Source organism: Eriocheir sinensis, chromosome 7 (genome assembly GCF_024679095.1).
Source record: "Eriocheir sinensis breed Jianghai 21 chromosome 7, ASM2467909v1, whole genome shotgun sequence".
NCBI lineage: Eukaryota > Metazoa > Arthropoda > Malacostraca > Decapoda > Varunidae > Eriocheir > Eriocheir sinensis.
The window spans coordinates 1,785,855-1,805,596 of NC_066515.1; the positions used below are offsets into that span (position 1 = coordinate 1,785,855).

The following is a 19,742-nucleotide window of genomic DNA, read 5'->3' on the forward strand; positions in this document are numbered from 1 at the left end:
CTCATTTTTCTCGCTCGGAGGGACCATTAAGAAACATGATCCCCGCTGATACCACCGCCAGGTTAAGCCAACTTTTATCTCAAAATGTTCACTCGGTTCTCTGGTAATTTCGACACACACTGATGCAGCCTCGTAGAAAAGAGTTTAATGGACTAAGCAGTTTTCGTCCCACGCCAAAAATCTTTAAAATGTCCCTGAACGTTGTAATTAAGTTAAATGTCAATACTTTGGGTTTAATTGGTATTTTGAGAGAGAGAGAGAGAGAGAGAGAGAGAGAGAGAGAGAGAGAGAGAGAGAGAGAGAGAGAGAGAGAGAGAGAAGAGAATGAAGGAAACAGGAAAATGAAATAAAAAAAGAAAGAGAATGAGAGAATTAGAAAAAGAACGAGAGAGAGAGAGAGAGAGAGAGAGAGAGAGAGAGAGAGAGAGAGAGAGAGAGAGAGAGAGAGAGAGAGAGAGAGAGAGAGAGAGAGAGAGAGAGAGAGAGAGATAGCAAAGAAGAGAATGAAGGAAACAGGAAAATGAAATAAAAAAAGAAAGAGAATGAGAGAATTAGAAAAAGAACAAGAGAGAGAGAGAGAGAGAGAGAGAGAGAGAGAGAGAGAGAGAGAGAGAGAGAGAGAGAGAGAGAGGTAATATAATCAAACTATCATTGCAGAGTGGACAATACAAAATCTTTACTTACATCACTTACAAACACTTTTTTTCTAAGTAATTATCATCAGAATTTTTGTCCCTTCTTCTAAGTGTCATAAAAGTAGACACACTTATTTATTTATATTTTTTTACCGAGACGGGAGAAAAATTAAGTTTGTTTCTCTTCCTTCAAAAACGAGAACAAACAAACAAACAAACAAACAATCGCTTATTTCTACTGATAAAAAACATGTTCTTATTTTGTTTTTCTTCCTTCACAAACGAGAAGAAAATCGTAACGTTTAAAAATGGCGAACGCACGACGAAACACAGTGGTCCAAATTAACAAGGAAAAATTATCCAGTACAAAATTCTATACAAAAGTCTACGGGTCGTATTTTCAAGCATTTCGTCACCCAAGTTCACATATTTGACAAGGCTTTCGTAGGAGCTGTAGGGCTTTCCAGGGGTAGTTTTATGACCCTGGTGGTAGTTTGACCCTTCTTTTGTACCGTGACCCTAAAGAAACACATTTGACAAGGCTTTCATAGGAGCTGTAGGCTTTTCCAGGGGTAGTTTTATGACCCTGGTGGTAGTGTGACCCTTCATCTGTACCGTGAACCTAGAGAAACACACATTTGACAAGGCTTTCGTAGGAGCTGTAGGCCTTTCCAGGGGTAGTTTTATGACCCTGGTGGTAGTCTGACCCTTCTTCTGTACTGTGACCCTAAAGAAACACATTTGACATGGCTTTCGTGGGAGCTGTAGGCCTTTCCAGGGGTAGTTTTATGACCCTGGTGGTAGTCTGACCCTTCTTCTGTACCGTGAACCTAAAGAAACACATTTGACATGGCTTTCGTAGGAGCTGTAGGCCTTTCCAGGGGTAGTTTTATGACCCTGGTGGTAGTCTGACCCTTCTTCTGTACCGTGAACCTAAAGAAACACACATTTGACAAGGCTTTCGTAGGAGCTGTAGGCTTTTCCAGGGGTAGTTTTATGACCCTGGTGGTAGTCTGACCCTTCTTCTGTACCATGAACCTAAAGAAACACACATTTGACAAGGCTTTCATAGGAGCTGTAGGCTTTTCCAGGGGTAGTTTTATGACCCTGGTGGTAGTCTGACCCTTCTTCTGTACCGTGACCCTAAAGAAACACACATTTGACAAGGCTTTCATAGGAGCTGTAGGCCTTTCCAGGGGTAGTTTTATGACCCTGGTGGTAGTCTGACCCTTCTTCTGTACCATGAACCTTAAAAAACACTCATGAAAAACAGATTGATCCCCTCTATGACCTTTAGAAATAGTTGATGTGAGAAGTGATTGGAAAGTTTTGTTTAGTGGGCGCAACATCTGTGGTCATATGCCGGAGAGAGACAGAAGGGGAAGGAAGGAAAGTTTCATTTAGTCGGCGCAACATCTGTGGTCATGCCGGAGAGAGACAGAAGGGGAAGGAAGGAAAGTTTTGTTTAGTCGGCGCAACATCTGTGGTCATATGCCGGATAGAGACAGAAGGGGAAGGAATTATAGGAGAAGGGAACAGACCCCAGGAGACGGGACACAACCCCTGATTAATACCTGGTACCCACTCACTGCTGGGTGGACAGGGGCGTAGGGTATCGGAAAAGCCGCCCAAATTTTTCCACTCCGCCTGGGAATCGAACCTGGGCTCTCTCGGTTGTGAGCCAAGTGGGGTAGGACGGAGACCACTTCACCCGACTGGGGAATCGAACCCCAGTCCTTCTGGTTGTGAGGCAGGCGCTCTATCCACTGAGCTACCGGGCCGTGTATTGTTCCTGATTTTTGTGGGGATGGGAGGGTCAACTAATCTGGAGAGTGACTCATCCGGGAGCTTGTTCTGTGTATTCCCGCACCACAGCATGACACAGGACGGCATGTAGGCACAGAGACAGCCTTTGGGTATCAACGGAGCAGCGCGGTGTGGCTTGTCGCCCTGGGTTGGCTCTAGGGTCCCGTTGAGATGTGTGAACGGTTGCTCTCATGCACGGAACGCATTTTTTTTCCACAAACGGAGCAGAAAAACATTAAAAAACGACATGATCAGAATGGTTGACTAATTTAGGAAGTCTGTTTTTTTTTTTTAAGGGGACTCATTTTTTTTCCACAAACGGAGCAGAAAAACACAAAAAATCGACATGATCAGAATGGTTGACTAATTTAGGAAGTTGGTGTTTTTTTGCATGTAACTAATTTTTTCCTCAAACGGAGCAGAAAAACACAAAAAAGCGACATATACAGAATGGTTAACTAATTTAGGAAGTCACTGTTTTTTTGCATGTAACTAATTTTTTTCACAAACGGAGCAGAAAAACATAAAAAAACGACATATACAGAATGGTTAACTAATTTAGGAAGTCCGTGTTTTTTTTGCACAGAACTAAATTTTTCCACAAACGGAGCAGAAAAACGCAAAAAAGCGACATATACAGAATGGTTAACTAATTTAGGAAGTCTCTGTTTTTTTGCACAGAACTCATTTTTTCCACAAACTGAGCAGAAAAACGCAAAAAAGCGACATATACAGAATGGTTAACTAATTTAGGAAGTCGCTGTTTTTTTGCACGGAACTTTTTTTTTTCACAAACGGAGCAGAAAAACGCAAAAAAACGACATATACAGAATGATTAACTAATTTAGGGAGTCGCTGTTTTTTTGCACGGAACTCATTTTTTCACAAACGGAGCAGAAAAACGCAAAAAAGCGACATATACAGAATGGTTAACTAATTTAGGAAGTTGGTGTTTTTTTGCACGGAACTCATTTTTTTTCACAAACGGAGCAGAAAAACACAAAAAAGCGACATATACAGAATGGTTAACTAATTTAGGAAGTCGCTGTTTTTTTGCACGGAACTCATTTTTCCACAAACGGAGCAGAAAAAACACAAAAAAAACATGTACGCAATGCTTGAAAATTAGAAAGTCACTGTTTGTTTGCTTGAATACATGGGGAAAATGTTTGACTATACAATGTTCCCGTTTTCTTTAAGGGGCGTGTGGGGGTTGGGAGGGTAACTAATCTATTTTTCTTAAGTGTTATCAATGTGTTTTATTTCATCGATACAAAACATCATGTAATTCTTTTTTTCTTTCCCTTTCTTTCTCATGTGATTGTTCTATTTCTTATTCTATCCATCCCTATTCTTCCTTCTATTTCTTCTTCTTCTTCTTCTTATTATTATTATTTGTTATTATTTGGTTCTGGGCTAAATTTGTCTTTTTTTAATTTATTTTTGAAAGAGGAAAAGTATAAAAATTGAAGATATATGAATGTTAGAGTTACATTAGATACAAAATACATGTGTGTGCGTTTGTCTGTGTGTGTATGTGTGTGTGTGTGTGTGTGTGGACCTTATACGTACATACAGACAGACATACACATTTCCCATATACAATACTTAATAACAGAAATAATGGATAAAACACACATATAATTATAATCAAATCTCATTATTATTATTATTATTATTATTACTGATGTTATTAATAGAAAGATATAGAACACATTATCATATTTATCATTTCCACTAATAATAATAATAATAATAATAGACATTGCAATACAGTTCTCAAATATGTGTATGTATGTATGTATGTATGTATGTATGTGTGTATGTGTGTGTGTGTGTGTGTGTGTGTGTGTGTGTATCAAATCCTATTACACCAGAAGTTAGTTAAGAAAAATATAAAAAGTGTGTGCGTATGTGCGTATGTATGTGTGTGTGTGTGTGTGTGTGTGTTTGTGTGTGTGTGCGTTTAGATGGCAAACCTCTCAGCCCTCTTCTTCTTCTTCTCCTCCTCGTCGACGATCCCAAACCTATCCTTCCTCTTCTTCAGGGCGTCGTCTGCGGGGGCCGCCACCACCCTGGAACAGACGACGATGGTTTAGAAGAAATAAAATAGAAATAAAACATAAATTAAAGAAATAAAACATAAATTAAAGAAATAAAACATAAATTAAAGAAATAAAACATAAATTAAAGAAATAAAACATAAATTAAAGAAATAAAACATAAATTAAAGAAATAAAACATAAATTAAAGAAACAAAACATAAATTAAAGAAATAAAACATAAATTAAAGCCATAAAAACAGAGAACAAGAAATAAAATAGAAATAAAACATAAATTAAAGAAATAAAACATAAATTAAAGAAATAAAACATAAATTAAAGAAATAAAACATAAATTAAAGAAATAAAACATAAATTAAAGAAATAAAACATAAATTAAAGAAATAAAACATAAATTAAAGAAATAAAACATAAATTAAAGAAATAAAACATAAATTAAAGAAATAAAACATAAATTAAAGAAATAAAACATAAATTAAAGCCATAAAAACAGAGAACAAGAAATAAAATAGAAATAAAACATAAATTAAAGAAATAAAACATAAATTAAAGACATAAAAACAGAGAACAAGAAATAAAATAGAAATAAAACATAAAATAAGGAAATAAAACATAAATTAAAGACATAAAAACAGAAAACAAGAAATAAAATAGAAATAAAACATAAATTAAAGAAACAAAACATAAATTAAAGAAATAAAACATAAATTAAAGCCATAAAAACAGAGAACAAGAAATAAAATAGAAATAAAACATAAATTAAAGAAACAAAACATAAAATAAAGACATAAAACATAAATTAAAGACATAAAAACAGAGAACAAGAAATAAAATAGAAATAAAACATAAATTAAAGAAATAAAACATAAATTAAAGACATAAAAACAGAGAACAAGAAATAAAATAGAAATAAAACATAAAATAAAGAAATAAAACATAAATTAAAGACATAAAAACAGAGAACAAGAAATAAAATAGAAATAAAACATAAAATAAAGAAATAAAACATAAAATAAAGAAATAAAACATAAAATAAAGAAATAAAACATAAAATAAAGAAATAAAACATAAAATAAAGAAATAAAACATAAAATAAAGAAATAAAACATAAAATAAAGAAATAAAACGTAAAATAAAGAAATAAAACATAAAATAAAGAAATAAAACATAAATTAAAGACATAAAAACAGAGAACAAGAAATAAAATAGAAATAAAACATAAAATAAAGAAATAAAACATAAATTAAAGACATAAAAACAGAGAACAAGAAATAAAATAGAAATAAAACATAAAATAAAGAAATAAAACATAAAATAAAGAAATAAAACATAAATTAAAGAAATAAAACATAAATTAAAGACACAAAAACAGAGAACAAGAAATAAAATAGAAATAAAACATAAAATAAAGAAATAAAACATAAAATAAAGAAATAAAACATACAATAAAGACATAAAAACAGAGAACAAGAAATAAAATAGAGATTAAACATAAAATAAGTAGATAAAACAAAAAAAAAGTAGATAAAACAACAAAGAAACAAAGAAAATGAAAAGAAAAAAAGGAAAAAAAAATACCTATCTTCTGGTAATAATAAAAAATGACAGAATACAAGAGAAATAAATAAAAACAAGTGATAAAATAGATGATAGATAGAAGGGTAGCGTCATCGTCCCATGGAGCTGATGTAGAGAGGTTTCACTGTATTTGGGTATTGGATAAATAATAATAATAATAATAAATAAATAAATAATAGTACAAATAAAACATCAGCTCACCCCTCCGTTTTCTTCCCCTCGTCGGCAGTCGCAGTCGCCCCAGCGCTGAACCTCTCCATCCTCTGCTTCTTCTTCTCCTCCTCCGTGGCCTGAGAGAGAGGGAGAGAGGGAGAGAGAGAGAGAGAGTTAGCCGTGTGTCTGTGTTAAATCTTCCTCGACCTATGATGCTTTGAGGGTCCAACACAACCCCATAGATCAAAACTCACTGCCTTAACTTATGACATTCGTGTTGTAATTACAAACTCCAAGCGCGGCCAAATGTGTTAAATTATCTTCCTTGACCTATGATGTTTTGAGGGTCCAACACAACCCTATAGATCAAAATATTCGTGTTGTAATTACAAACCTAACACACGATCACACAGGTTAGTTTCCCGGTAATTTTCCCCTGAATTTATCCCCCGACAACTTTCTGCATCCTCCCCGCCCTCGTATGATATCTGAGCGCTGCGTCCTGGCTGAGTTCTGCTGGGATGACGTAACATTATTGTGAGAGAGCTTTCAGAATGTGGGTTGTTTATCATACGAAAGCTTAACATTATAATTACATTGAAATTAGATGTACACCGCTGGTCCACGCTTTTGTGAAATGGTATATTCCACATTCTAATTTTTCCTCCTCCTCCACTTCTCCACATAACCCTATCTACCCATCACCACTAAAACAAGGGTGTAAATTTCAGTGAGCAAAGTATCGATACAAAACCACACATTTCTTATAAGTTTATGTACCCGAAGCAAAATTATCAGTGAATTTATGTTTGTCTGTATGCAAGACTTAATCCCCCGTTATGCTGATATATAGAACATGATGATTAGCGTTTAGGTTCATGGGTTAAATCTACATATATCCAGGAGTGATGTTTCAAAATTGGCCCTCACGGCATTTCCGGATATGCCTAAAGATATGCCCCCGGCCCGGCCATAGACAAGGGAATGAACTTAATAATACTACAACAAATAATAACAATAAAATGACCTTAAATCCTGTATACTATAACTAGGTAAACACACACACACACGCACACACACACCTTGAGCAGGGCAGGGGACGTGACCTCTCCGAATCGAGCTGCCCTCTTCATCAGTTGGTCAATCTCGACTTTCTGCGGAAGATGAAGAAGAAGAGATGAGAGAAATATATTGAGGAAAAGAAAAGGAGGAAAAAGAGGAGGGGAAAAATATATGAATGGAGAGAAATGGAGGAGAAAGGAGGAAAAATGATTGAAGAATGGAGAGAAATGGAGGAGAAAGGAGGAAAAATGATTGGAGAATGGAGAGAAATGGAGGAAGGAGAGAAAGAGAGAGAGAGAGGAGGAAAAGTTTTGAAGCATGGAGAGAAATGGAGGAAGGAGAGAAAGAGAGAGAGAGAGGAGGAAAAATATTGAAGCATGGAGAGAAATGGAGGAGAGAGAGAGAGAGAGAGAGAAAAAAAAAAAAAAAAAAAAAAAAAGAAGAAAGATTGAAAATAAAGGAAGATTTATATAAGTAATTACCCATTTCTCTCTCTCTCTCTCTCTCTCTCTCTCTCTCTCTCCTCCTTCCTTCCTCATTCCTTTAATCTCTCTCTCTCTCTCTCTCTCTCTCCTTCCTTCCTTTCCCTTCCCTCCTTAATTCCTCTCCTTTATCTCTCTCTCTCTCTCTCTTCCTCCTCCCTTCCCTCCCTCTTCCTCTTCCCTTCCCTCCACTCACCTCCCCCTCCATGGATATCTTCCCTCCTCCTCCTCCTCCTCCTCCTCCTGCTGCTCCTCCAAATCGCGCTGCCCTGGCTGCTTTCTTCTCCTCCTCGGACTTGCTGGCCTGTGGATGTAGATAGGCTGTTAGGAGGCTGTGTAGATAGGAAGGAAGGGAGGAGGAAGGGAGAGGAGAGAAGGGAGGGAGTGATGATAGGGAGAGGAAGGGAGAGAAGGGAGGGAGTGATGATGGGAAGGGAGAGGAAGAAGGGAGAGAGAAGTGAGGGAGTGATGATGGGAAGGGAGAGGAAGAAGGGGGAGAGAGAGAGAGAGAGAGAGAGAGAGAAGGGAGAAGAAAGGAGGAAGAAGGGAGAGGAAGGGAGAGAAGGAAACAAAATAAATAAGAGAAATAAATAAAATATAATAAAATAAATAAAATTCACTTCTTATTTCTTCTCCTCCTCCTTCTCTTCCCTTCCATCTCCTCCTCCTCCTCCTCCTCACCTCCGTTCCGTTGGAGGAGTTGATGCCAAACCGCGCCTTTCTCGCCTCCTTCCGCGCCTCGTCTGTCAGTGGAATCCCGAATCTTTCCGCCCGAGCCTTGAGGTCCTTCTGTGGGGGGTGGAAGAGGAGGTGGAGGAGGAGGGGGTTAGGTGTAGGCGTCGGATGCATATTAGATGAAGAGGAAGAGGAGGTTGAGGGGATGAGGATGAGGAGGAGGAGGAGGAAGAAGAAGGGGATATAGAAAGGAGGAGGAGGAGGAGGAGGGAAGGGAAGATAAGGAAGAAGAATTGATGGAAGTTAGGGAAAGGAAGAGGAGGAGGAGGAGGAGGAGGAGGAAAGGAGGTTACTTATTAGCATTTAAAATCATTATTATTATTATTATTATTATTATTATTAGAGAAGCAATATTTCATTTACTTATCTCTCTCTCTCTCTCTCTCTCTCTCTCTCTCATTCATTTCTCTCTCTCTCTCTCTCTCTCTCTCTCTCTCTCTCTCTCTCTCTCTCTCTCTCTCTCTCAAACACACACACACACACACACACACACAATCTCTCTCATTCATTTCTCTCTCCATTCTTTCCCTTTCCTCCAATTTCTCTCTCTCTCTCTCTCTCTCTCTCTCTCTCTCTCTTACATTCTCTCCTCCTCCATCCAACTTGATAATCTTCTTAGGAACTGGACTCGTCGCTTCCTCTCCCCCCTCCGACACAGCCGCCCCTTCCCCTGCCCCCTCCTCCCCTTCCACAGCCTCCGCCCCCCCTTCCGGCGCTGGGGTGGCCTCCTGGGGGGTGGCGGCGGGGGTGGGGGTGGTGGCGGGGGCGGTGGAGGGGGGGTCGGGAGGGGCGATGAGAGTTGGTTGGGTCCTCTTCAAGCTAATCTTTTTCTTCTCAGGTTCAGGTTCGAGGAGACTGCTGTCCTGCTGAGGGGGGGAGAGAGGGGGGAAGGGGGGAAGAGAGGGGGTTATTAGTGGGGGTATATAATGGGGGGGGGGGGGATATGGCATAGGATTTTTTTTTATATAACATCATAGGGAAGAAAAAATATTGAAAATTGACTTGTAAGACATTGAAGTACATTAATAGGGAAGGGGGGGAAGGGGGAGAGTGGGGAGTTAGTGGGGGTATATAATGGGGGAATATGGAATGGGATTTTTTTATATAATATTGCAAAGAAAAAAATATGTGGGAAATTATATGTATACTTTTATAGGGAAGAGAGAGCGAGAGAGAGAGAGAGAGAGAGAGAGAGAGAGAGAGAGAGAGAGAGAGAGAGAGAGAGAGCGGCAAGGGAGAGAAAGGAAAGAAGGGGAAACAAACAAACAAAAAAAAAACACACACACACACACACATTGCCCCCCATCCCACCCCCCCGTTTCGCTACTCACATCCTTGACCCTGATGGCGGCCCCCTTGAGGGCGGCCTCCTCCTCCTGTGGTGTGAGCTCCGAGTCAAGTTCTTCCTCGCCCAGAATGTCCTCCTCACAGAAGTCCCCCTCCTCCACCTCCACACCGCCCTCGCTAAGATCTTGCCCCAGGGTGTCGCCGCCTGGGGGGGGGAGGAAGAGTTAGTAGAGGAGGAGGAGGAGAAGGAGGAGGAGGAGATATGTACAAAAAATCACAGAGGAGGAAGATATAGTGCAGGATGTTGGTGAAGGAAAAAGAGGAAGAGGAAGAGGAGGAGGAGGAGGAGGAGGAGGAGATATGTACAAAAAATGAAAGAGGAGGAAGATATAGTGCAGGATGTTGGTGAAGGAAAAAGAGGAAGAGGAAGAGGAGGAGGAGGAGGAGGAGGAGGAGATATGTACAAAAAATGAAAGAGGAGGAAGATATAGTGCAGGATGTTGGTGAAGGAAAAAGAGGAAGAGGAGGAGGAGGAGGAGGAGGAGGAGGAAGAGTTAGTATCATTATATCATCATCATCATCATTATAGCAGGTGGTGTGCAGGAGGCGAGGTCTGGAAGGCTGCATAAAAGTCTTGACCCACTCCCCTCTCCCTTCCCTCCCCCTCGTACCCACCGTCAATGGCCTCCTGCAAGCGCTCCAGCAGCTCGGTCTTGTTGCCCACCGTGGACAGCCCATGCGCCCGCAGCTCCTTCTTCAGCTCCGCCACCTGGGGGAACACACAGGTGAGTCGAGGTGTTACAAGGTAGAGCAAGGTGAGTTTTCCACTACACACACACACACACACACACACACACACACACACACACACACACACACAGATACAGGACTCAAGAAGGCTTTGCCCCCCTATATAACAATTTGGATAACATTCCTCAGGCGGTGGTGCAGCAGTGGTCCAGGCGGTGTTGTGAGAAATACCTCCTCGCAGAAATGTCGCATATCCATGGGGGGGGGCCAGGGGGGGCTGTGTTCCCCCTGGTTAGGAGGTTATGTAAAGTTCAATTGGAGTAGTTTAAATCCACTCCCCCACCCCAAACCCCTGATTTCCCCCGGGCGTCCAAGTTGAACCTGTTTCCCAAATGAACACCACTGAGTGCCAGGATTCAAACCCGGGCCTTCTAACTAGAGGTCAGGGCAGCCTACCGACCAGGCCACCGATGGGCTAAAAGGTTACCACGCCAGAGGCCACTTCTGCGGCCATTAACTGACGCCCCAGCCCCGCACTGTGGACATGAAGGTGAAGGTAGCCCCGCCCACACCCGTGACTGATGAAAATGCTGCGGGGCTGGGGCGTCAGTTAATGGCCGCAGAAGTGTCCTCTGGCGCAGAAAGGGGAGGGAGAGAGTGGGGATGAAGGGAAGGGGAAGAGGAGGGAAGAAGGAACGGGGAAAGAAGGAGGGTGGGGAGGGGGAGGAGAAGAGGGCAAGGGGGGGGGGGAGGAAAGAGAGGAGGAGGGGGAGGAAAAGAGGGGAAGGGGAGGGAAAAGGAGGGAGGGGAGGGGAGAAGAGGGCAAGGGGAGGGGGAGGAAAGGAGGGGAGGGGGAGGAAAAGAGGCCAAGGGGAGGGAAAAACAGGGAGGGGGAGAAGAGGGCAAGGGGGGAGGGGGGAGAAGAGGGCATGGGGGGAGGGGGGAGGAAAAGAGAGGGGGAGGGGGAGGAGAAAAGGGCAAGGGGAGGGAAAAACAGGGAGGGGGAGGGAAAAACAGGGCGAGGGAGGGGGAGAAGAGGTCAAGGGGGGGAGGGGGGAGGGGGGGGAGAAAAGGGCAATATGAGGGGAGGGGAGGAAGGGGAGGGGGGTGATAACACTAACCCCTCCCACACCCCCGCACGTAAACAAACACACGAACACACAAAAAAACACCATAAAACACCATAAAACACGACACTCCGGCCCCCCAACACGCCTCCCTTATTTACCCTCCCCCGGTGTGTCCCCAGGGGTAACACTCTCCCCAGGTGTTCCCAGGTGGTAATCATGGGTATTAGTAGTGTTCCCGGCGCCTCGGAGGGTGTAAAAAGGGCGCAATGAGGCGAAATATTCCTACCTTCATCTTGGACAGCGGCGCCGCGGAATCCATGTTTGTTTGGACTGAGCGACCGCGGGGCTAAAGGCTTCTACGAGGGGTTTATTTTATTACTTGTATATATTTATCACTTAAAGTTTGTCTGTATTAAAGAGAATAAATGTTTTGTCAATTGTGTTTAGGAGATATTGATAATTCCGTGTTTGTTTGGACTGAGCGACCGCGGGGCTAAAGGCTTCTACGAGGGGTTTATTGTTGATTGATTGATTGATAGTTTATTGTTGCAAGGTATTACTTGTATATATTTATCACTTAAAGTTTGTCTGTATTAAAGAGAATAAATGTTTTGTCAATTGTGTTTAGGAAAGGTTGATAATTCCGTGTTTGTTTGGACTGAGCGACCGCCGGGCTAAAGGCTTCTACGAGGGGTTTATTTTATTACTTGTATATATTTATCACTTAAAGTTTGTCTGTATTAAAGAGAATAAATGTTTTGTCAATTGTGTTTAGGAGAGATTGATAATTCCGTGTTTGTTTGGACTGAGTGATCGCGGGGCTAAAGGCTTCCACGAGGGCTTTATTTTATTACTCGTATATATTTATCACTTAAAGTTTGTCTGTATTAAAGAGAATAAATGTTTTGTCAATTGTGTTTAGGAGATATTGATAATTCCGTGTTTGTTTGGACTGAGCGACCGCCGGGGCTAAAGGCTTCTACGAGGGCTTTATTTTATTACTTGTATATATTTATCACTTAAAGTTTGTCTGTATTAAAGAGAATAAATGTTTTGTCAATTGTGTTTAGGAGATATTGATAATTCCGTGTTTGTTTGGACTGAGCGACCGCGGGGCTAAAGGCTTCTACGAGGGGTTTATTTTATTACTTGTATATATTTATCACTTAAAGTTTGTCTGTATTAAAGAGAATAAATGTTTTGTCAATTGTGTTTAGGAGAGGTTGATAATTCCGTGTTTGTTTGGACTGAGCGACCGCGGGGCTAAAGGCTTCTACGAGGGGTTAGTTTATTGTTGCAGGTAAACAACAAGGGAGAAGGGAGGAACGGTTTATTTTATTACTTGTATATATTTATCACTTAAAGTTTGTCTGTATTAAAGAGAATAAATGTTTTGTCAGTTGTGTTTAGGAAAGATTGATAATCCACACACTGCATCACTATGTCATGGAATGCCCTCTCATTGCTAAGTTTAAGCCACGGGACTGCCTTGACCTGCCCCAGACAATTTGTTGGCTCCTGAACCATGATGTCCTCCCTGCTATCCTCAAGGAACACCTCAGTTTGCACCAAGGTGGTGATGCCGTGTGTGGCAGCCTGAACTACTGCCGTGCCATACAAGGCTGTGATCTCTGCAGTATTTTACTTTAAGGACTAGTATTTACTCTATCTCTGTATTCATTCCCATCTAGTGCTTGGGCAATGTTCTCCGTCCCCACATTTTATTGTCTTATTGTCCAGGGGGGGTACTGCCCCCTCCCTTGTTGTGCTTTCCTTCCTACCATTGTATCTTTTTAATTTCATGGTGCTCCCTACACATGTATTAATAGTTGTATAATCACACTCTGTCCTGCCTGGGGGTTGGGATGGCATGTTCCTCCCTTCTCCCTTGTTGTTTACCTGCAACAATAAACTATCAATCAATCAATCATTAAAGTTTGTCTTCATCAAAGAAAAAAATGTACTGTCAATTCTGTCTATTGAAGGTTGATAATAACCCTTAACTCGAAATACTAATCTCTCTCTCTCTCTCTCTCTCTCAATCTATCTATATCTATCTATTTAAAATGAGAGAGAGAGAGAGAGAGAGAGAGAGAGAGAGAGAGAGAGAGAGAGAGAGAGAGAGAGAGAGAGAGAGAGAGAGAGAGAGAGAGAGAGAGAGAGTTTACCCACGGCAAGATACTTTCTTGGGAGACAATGTTTCCGAAATGTTTGCAAGGACTTGGGATACTTTCCAATCACAAGAAGTTTGGATACATTCTTTCCTGTTTGCAGTCAAAAACATATTTCCAGACAAAGTTTCCTGCTGGCGTGGACGGACCCTTATATCTTCTTGTCTGTCTCCGATGGCTGAAATACTTGCCAGACATACGCGGGGATGGATGTTTTGTTCCTTTTGTCTCGGGTGAGGTTCATTTAGACATCACACGCATGACAGACAGGATCATTTAGGACCGACCCGCGTATCTGCCTGCCATTCACCTTGACCTTAATTAGAAAGACCAGCACAATAGATTATACCTCATTCAAGTTGTTATTTTATTCATCTCCTCATTCCTCTACAAACTTAAAAACAACAACACTACAGTAGATATGAGTAGAGCGATCGATTTAAGTAGTAGCGATTTTAGTAGTAGCGATCTGAGTACTAGCGATTTCAGTAGTAGCGATCTGAGTAGCAGCGATTTCAGTAGTAGCGATTTCAGTAGTAGCGATCTGAGTACCAGCGATTTCAGTAGTAGCGATTTCAGTAGTAGCGATTTCAGTAGTAGCGATTTCAGTACCAGTGATTTCAGTAGTACCGATTTCAGTAGCAGCGATTTCAGTAGTAGCGATTTCAGTAGTAGCGATTTCAGTAGTAGCGATTTCAGCACTAGCGATTTCAGTAGTAGCAATTTCAGCACTAGCGATTTCAGTAGTAGCGATTTCAGTAGTAGCGATCTGAGTAGTAGCGATTTCAGTAGTAGCGATTTAAGTAGCAGCGATCTGAGTAGCAGCGATTTCAGTAGCGATTTCAGTAGTAGCGATTTCAGTAGAAGCGATTTAAGTAGCAGCAGCAGTAGTAGTAGCAGTAGCAGGAGTAGTAGAAGGCAGCGGAGACCAGGTACAAGTAGGCGTAGGACACAGGCCACTCGGGTTATCGTAGAAGTTGGTGACCTGTAATAGTAGTAATAGTAGTAGTAGTAGTAGTAGTAGTAGTAGTAGTAGTAGTAGTAGGTGGGAATAGGAGATAGGTGATGTTATATATGTTTAGAAAGAGGAGAAAGAATAGAATAGTGTAGTAATAGTAATATAAGTAGTAGTAGTAGTAGTAGTAGTAGAAGCTGGGAATAGGAGATAGGTGATGTTATATATGTTTAGAAAGAGGAGAACGAGTAGAATAGTGTAGCAGTAGTAGTAGTAGTAGTAGTAGTAGTAGTAGTAGTAGTAGTAGTAGGGATGAGGAAAAAAAAAGAAAGAGAGAAAGACAGAGAAAGGAAGAGAGGAAATAAGAAGAGGTGGAAGAAAGGAGGAAGAAAGAAGTGAAGGAAGGAAAAAGAAGAAGAGGAGGAGGAGGAGGAGAAGGTAAGATAAGGAGAGAGAGGAGGAGGAGGAGGAGATAAGATAACAGTAGTAGTAGTAGTAGTAGTAGTAGTAGTAGAAGTAGTAGTAAAAAGTATATTGACGAGAGAAAAAAAAAAAGAAATACGCAAAAAAATAGTGAACGGAAAATAAATTAGAAAAATTAAAACATTGAAAAGAAAAAAAAATAAGTGAAATAAAAAAAAAAAAACTTAATAAAAAAACACTGACGAGAAAACAAACAAACAAAAAAAAAAAAAACGAAAAATTAAAGTAGAAAAAATCAAGCAAAAAATTCAATAAAAAAACAACAACATATCATAGGCCTATATTTTTTCTCCTTCCTTTCCCTTCTCACCTGTAAACAAATTCTTACCTGTACGGTCATTAGTTCCGGGTCCTCCAGGTAACTCAGGTAGGTCCCACACGCCGCCTCGTCCTCAGTGAACACGGCTGATAGATAGATAGATAGATAGATAGATGGATGGATAGATAGTTTTGTTTTGTGATGTTTTTCTTCTTTTTGTTATTTTCTCGTTTTTTTCTTTCTATTATTTGTATTTGTGTTTTTTTTTTCCTCTTTTCTTCCCTTTTCTCTCTTCTCCTCCTCCTCCTCCTCCTCCTTCTTTATTCTCTTCCCTTCTATCTATCTATCTTCCTTCTCTTCCTATCTCCTCTCCTTCTCCCTTCCTTCCTTCCTTCTCTTCCCTTCTATCTATCTATCTTTCTCCCTTATTCTTCCTTCCTTCCTTCTATCTTTCTTTTCTTCCTCCTCTCTATCCTTCTTCTCCCTTCCTTTCTTCTTCTATCTTTTATTCAACTATATTTCTTCCTTCCTTCCTTCTCTTTATTCCTCTTCTATCTTTCTTTTCTTCCTCTCTACCCTTCTCTTCCTTCCTCCTCAATATCTTCCCTTTCTTTCATTCTCCTCCCCTCCTATCTCCTTTCTCTTCCCTTCTATTCATCTTCTACCTCTCTATTCCTCTTTTCCTTCCTTCCTTCTCCTTCCTATCCCTGCCTTCCTTCTCATTTTCCTTCCTTTTCCCCTCCTCCTATACCCCTTCCTTCCTCTCCCTTCCTTACCTTTCATAAACGAAGCAACTGTCCCACCCGCGAACCGTCTGTACAATGCGCGCTGCTCGTAAGAAAGGTCAGGATTGTACCCACAGACCCCGGCGTTCATACCCGCGTCCACGAAGTAGTCATCCAGCAAGTCAACATGCCCGTAGATGGTAGCGTTGATGTGCCAGAGAGGAGCGACAGTAGGATCGAATGCGTTGTAGAATCTCATGTTGCTTAGTTCGTCAGGGGCGCAAGGGAATCCAGAGGGCGCTGTGAGAGAGGTTTGGGAATTTATAGAGATTGTTGTACTTATAGTTTTGTGGTTTTTAAGAAGAGAAGGTGAGGTTTTGCGGCTAGCAGAATCTCAGTTGCAAAGATCGTCAGGGGCGCAAGGGAATCCAGAGGGCGCTGTGAGAGAGGTTTGGGAATTTATAGAGATTGTTGTACTTATATATTTGTGTTTTTTAAGAAGAGAAGGTGAGGTTTTGCGGCTAACAGAATCTCAGTTGCAAAGATCGTCAGGGGCGCAAGGGAATCCAGATGGCGCTGTGAGAGAGGTTTTGGAATTTATAGAGATTGTTGTACTTATAGTTTTGTGGTTTTAAGAAGAGAAGGTGAGGTTTAGCGGCTAGCAGAATCTCAGTTGCAAAGATCGTCAGGGGCGCAAGGGAATCCAGATGGCGCTGTGAGAGAGGTTTGGGAGTTTATAGAGATTGTTGTACTTATAGTTTTGTGGTTTTAAGAAGAGAAGGTGAGGTTTAGCGGCTAGCAGAATCTCAGTTGCAAAGATCGTCAGGGGCGCAAGGGAATCCAGATGGCGCTGTGAGAGAGGTTTTGGAATTTATAGAGATTGTTGTACTTATAGTTTTGTGGTTTTTAAGAAGAGAAGGTGAGGTTTTGCGGCTAGCAGAATCTCAGTTGCAAAGATCGTCAGGGGCGCAAGGGAATTCAGAGGGCGCTGTGAGAGAGGTTTTGGAATTTATAGAGATTGTTGTACTTATAGTTTTGTGGTTTTAAGAAGAGAAGGTGAGGTTTAGCGGCTAGCAGAATCTCAGTTGCAAAGATCGTCAGGGGCGCAAGGGAATCCAGATGGCGCTGTGAGAGAGGTTTGGGAATTTATAGAGATTGTTGTACTTATAGTTTTGTGGTTTTTAAGAAGAGAAGGTGAGGGTTAGCGGCTAGCAGAACCTCATGTTGCTTAGTTCGTCAGGGGCGTAAGGGAATCCAGATGGCGCTGTGAGAGAGGTTTGGGAATTTATAGAGATTGTTGTACTTATATATTTGTGTTTTTTAAGAAGAGAAGGTGAGGTTTAGCGGCTAGCAGAATTTCAGTTGCAAAGATCGTCAGGGGCGCAAGGGAATCCAGATGACGCTGTGAGAGAGGTTTTGGAATTTATAGAGATTGTTTTACTGATAGATTTGTGGTTTTTAAGAAGAGAAGGTGAGGTTTAGCGGCTAACAGAATCTCATATTGCTCAGATCGTCAGGGGCGCAAGGGAATCCAGATGGCGCTGTGAGAGAGGCTTTGGAATTTATAGAGATTGTTGTACTTATAGTTTTGTGGTTTTTAAGAAGAGAAGGTGAGGTTTACCGGCTATGAAGAAGCAATAGAGGAAAGCATACACAATTAAGAGAGAAATAAAGAGAGAAAAGAAGAAAGACAAAAAGAGAGAGAAGGAGAGAAAGAGAAATTGGATGTTTTTTTGGTTTTAAGAAGAGAAGGTGAGGTTCAGAGGCTATGAAGAAGCAATAGAGGAAAACATACACAATTAAGAGAGAAATAAAGAGAGAAAAGAAGAAAGACAAAAAGAGAGAGAAGGAGAGAAAGAGAAATAGGGTGTTTTTTAGGTTTTAAGAAGAGAAGGTGAGGTTTACCGGCTATGAAGAAGCAATAGAGGAAAACATACACAATTAAGAGAGAAATAAAGAGAGAAAAGAAGAAAGACAAAAAGAGAGAGAAGGAGAGAAAGAGAAATAGGGTGTTTTTAGGTTTTAAGAAGAGAAGGTGAGGTTCAGAGGCTTGCAGATGGCGTTATTAGAGAGATATAGGAACTTACGGATATTGTTTTGCTTATATTTTTATTTTATTTTAAGGGGAGAGGAACAGAAGGAAGAAAGAGGAGGAGGAGGAGGAGGGATGGAGGTGAAGGTGGGGAGGAAAGATTGAGAGAAGAGGAGGTTATGGACAAGAAGGAGGAAGAAGAGGAGATACAAAAAGAAGAAGAGGAGGAGGAAGAGTAGGAAGAAAAGGAAGAAGAACAGGAGGAAGAGTAGGAGGAGGAGAAGTATTTGAGTGAGTGAGTGACTAATTGACTGACTAACCGACTCACTGATTGGCGTCACTATAAACACTTGCCTGCGCTATATAACTGGGTGGGGCAAAGAGACCGACCAGCAGGCTCCTCTCAACCACCCCCTCCTCCATCCCCCAACCCCCTGTGTTCTCACCTGGGACATTATCAAAGCCGACCATGAGGTGCAGGGTGGGGAGGCCGAAGTTCAAATACTCCCCCGGGGTGATGCAGAACTCCGGGATGAGGCCGATGGGGTCCACGCCGTCCACGGGGGAGAAAAGCACCTGGGCTCTTATGTTGCCGCAGCCTATCTTGAAGTACTCCACCATGACGTGAGCCCCCGCAGAGTGCCCGCTTACTGGGGGAGGAGGAGGAGGAGGAGGAGGAAAGATTAAAACTATACGCCTTCTGAGAGTTAAGGCCAGAGAGGGCATAGAAAACATCACTATGGAGAATCTTAAAAACATGCATAAAGGAGTCGGACGGGGGATGAGCAGGAGGAATATGCCCTGAATCGTCCAGGGTGGTGTTACGGCCGTATTACTAAATATTTCATCGTCCAAAAACACATATTTGACAAGGCTTTCATAGGAGTTTGGGACATTTCCAGGAGTAGTTTTATGGCCCTGGTGGTAGTTTGCCTCTTCCTGTGTGCCGTGAACCTAAAGAAACACTCATAGAACCCGACTGACCCTCTCTTTGACCTTTATAAATATGTAATGTGAGAAGCCAAGATGTCTTATAAGATCGACCTAACTGATATATTGACTGACTGACTGACTCGAAAACCTGAGGAGGAGGAAAGGAAAGATTAAGTGATATACTGATTGACTGATTGACTCGAAACTCTACATAGGAATCGATATTTTCGCACTAACAGATTCTACAGGAAGCTTGTTGGAGTGGCGAGTGAAGAGGAGGAGGAGTGGAAGTGAAGGATGGAGATAGCAAGAATGGAAGAAGAGGTTAAGGATAAGGAGGAGGAGGAAGAATAGAAGGATAAACAGAAGGAGGAGGAGGAGGAGGAGGAGGAGAAGGAGGAAGGAAAGATTAACTGATATACTGACTGACTGACTCGAAAACCTACAGAGGAATTGCACATTTTCGCACTAACAAATTCTACGGGAAGCTTGTTGGAGTGGCGAATAAGGAGGAAGAAGAGGGATGGAGGTGAAGGATGGAGATAGCAAGAGTGAGAGAAGAG

At 41.3% G+C, this 19,742-nt stretch overlaps 2 protein-coding genes across 36 annotated transcripts in view; both read right to left on the reverse strand.

Moving 5' to 3' along the window:
* Positions 1–651: 651 nt before the first annotated feature.
* Positions 652–11,980, reverse strand: LOC126992013 (uncharacterized). 35 transcript variants are annotated; one of them, XR_007746189.1, is made up of 11 exons: positions 11,908–11,979; positions 10,477–10,570; positions 9,846–10,006; positions 9,096–9,380; positions 8,461–8,568; positions 7,976–8,083; positions 7,318–7,389; positions 6,284–6,372; positions 1,884–4,516; positions 1,258–1,362; positions 652–1,154 (listed from the first exon to the last, which is right to left on the reverse strand). XR_007746189.1 is itself a non-coding variant. In XM_050850779.1 (9 exons), the coding sequence occupies exons 1-9, from the start codon at positions 11,938–11,940 to the stop codon at positions 4,408–4,410; spliced, it is 1,056 nt and encodes a 351-aa protein (XP_050706736.1). In that variant the 5' UTR covers positions 11,941–11,980; the 3' UTR covers positions 652–4,407. The 35 variants fall into 35 exon arrangements, 2 of the variants coding, with proteins under 2 accessions (XP_050706736.1, XP_050706650.1); XR_007746180.1 differs by lacking the exon at positions 1,258–1,362 and adding an exon at positions 1,466–1,568; XR_007746152.1 differs by adding an exon at positions 1,466–1,568 and having other exon boundaries at positions 652–1,362.
* Positions 11,981–16,883: 4,903 nt separating this feature from the next.
* LOC126995274 (uncharacterized) overlaps positions 16,884–19,742 on the reverse strand; it is a 5,557-nt gene continuing 2,698 nt past the window's right edge. The window contains exons 4-5 of the mRNA XM_050854763.1: positions 18,693–18,896; positions 16,884–16,927 (exon numbers count right to left, since the gene is read on the reverse strand). Of these exons, the coding sequence (XP_050710720.1) occupies positions 16,884–16,927; positions 18,693–18,896 (248 nt within the window). The remainder of the gene's footprint in view (positions 16,928–18,692; positions 18,897–19,742) is intronic.

Coding starts and splice junctions, on each gene's coding strand:
- LOC126992013 (XM_050850693.1), bottom strand. CDS start 11,940: ATGGATTCCGCGGCGCCGCTGTCCAAGATGAAG. Junction 10,571..11,907: donor CGCCGCTGTCCAAGATGAAG/GTAGGAATATTT, acceptor GTGTTCCCCCAG/GTGGCGGAGCTGAAGAAGGA. Junction 7,390..7,975: donor AGATATCCATGGAGGGGGAG/GTGAGTGGAGGG, acceptor CATCTTCCGCAG/AAAGTCGAGATTGACCAACT.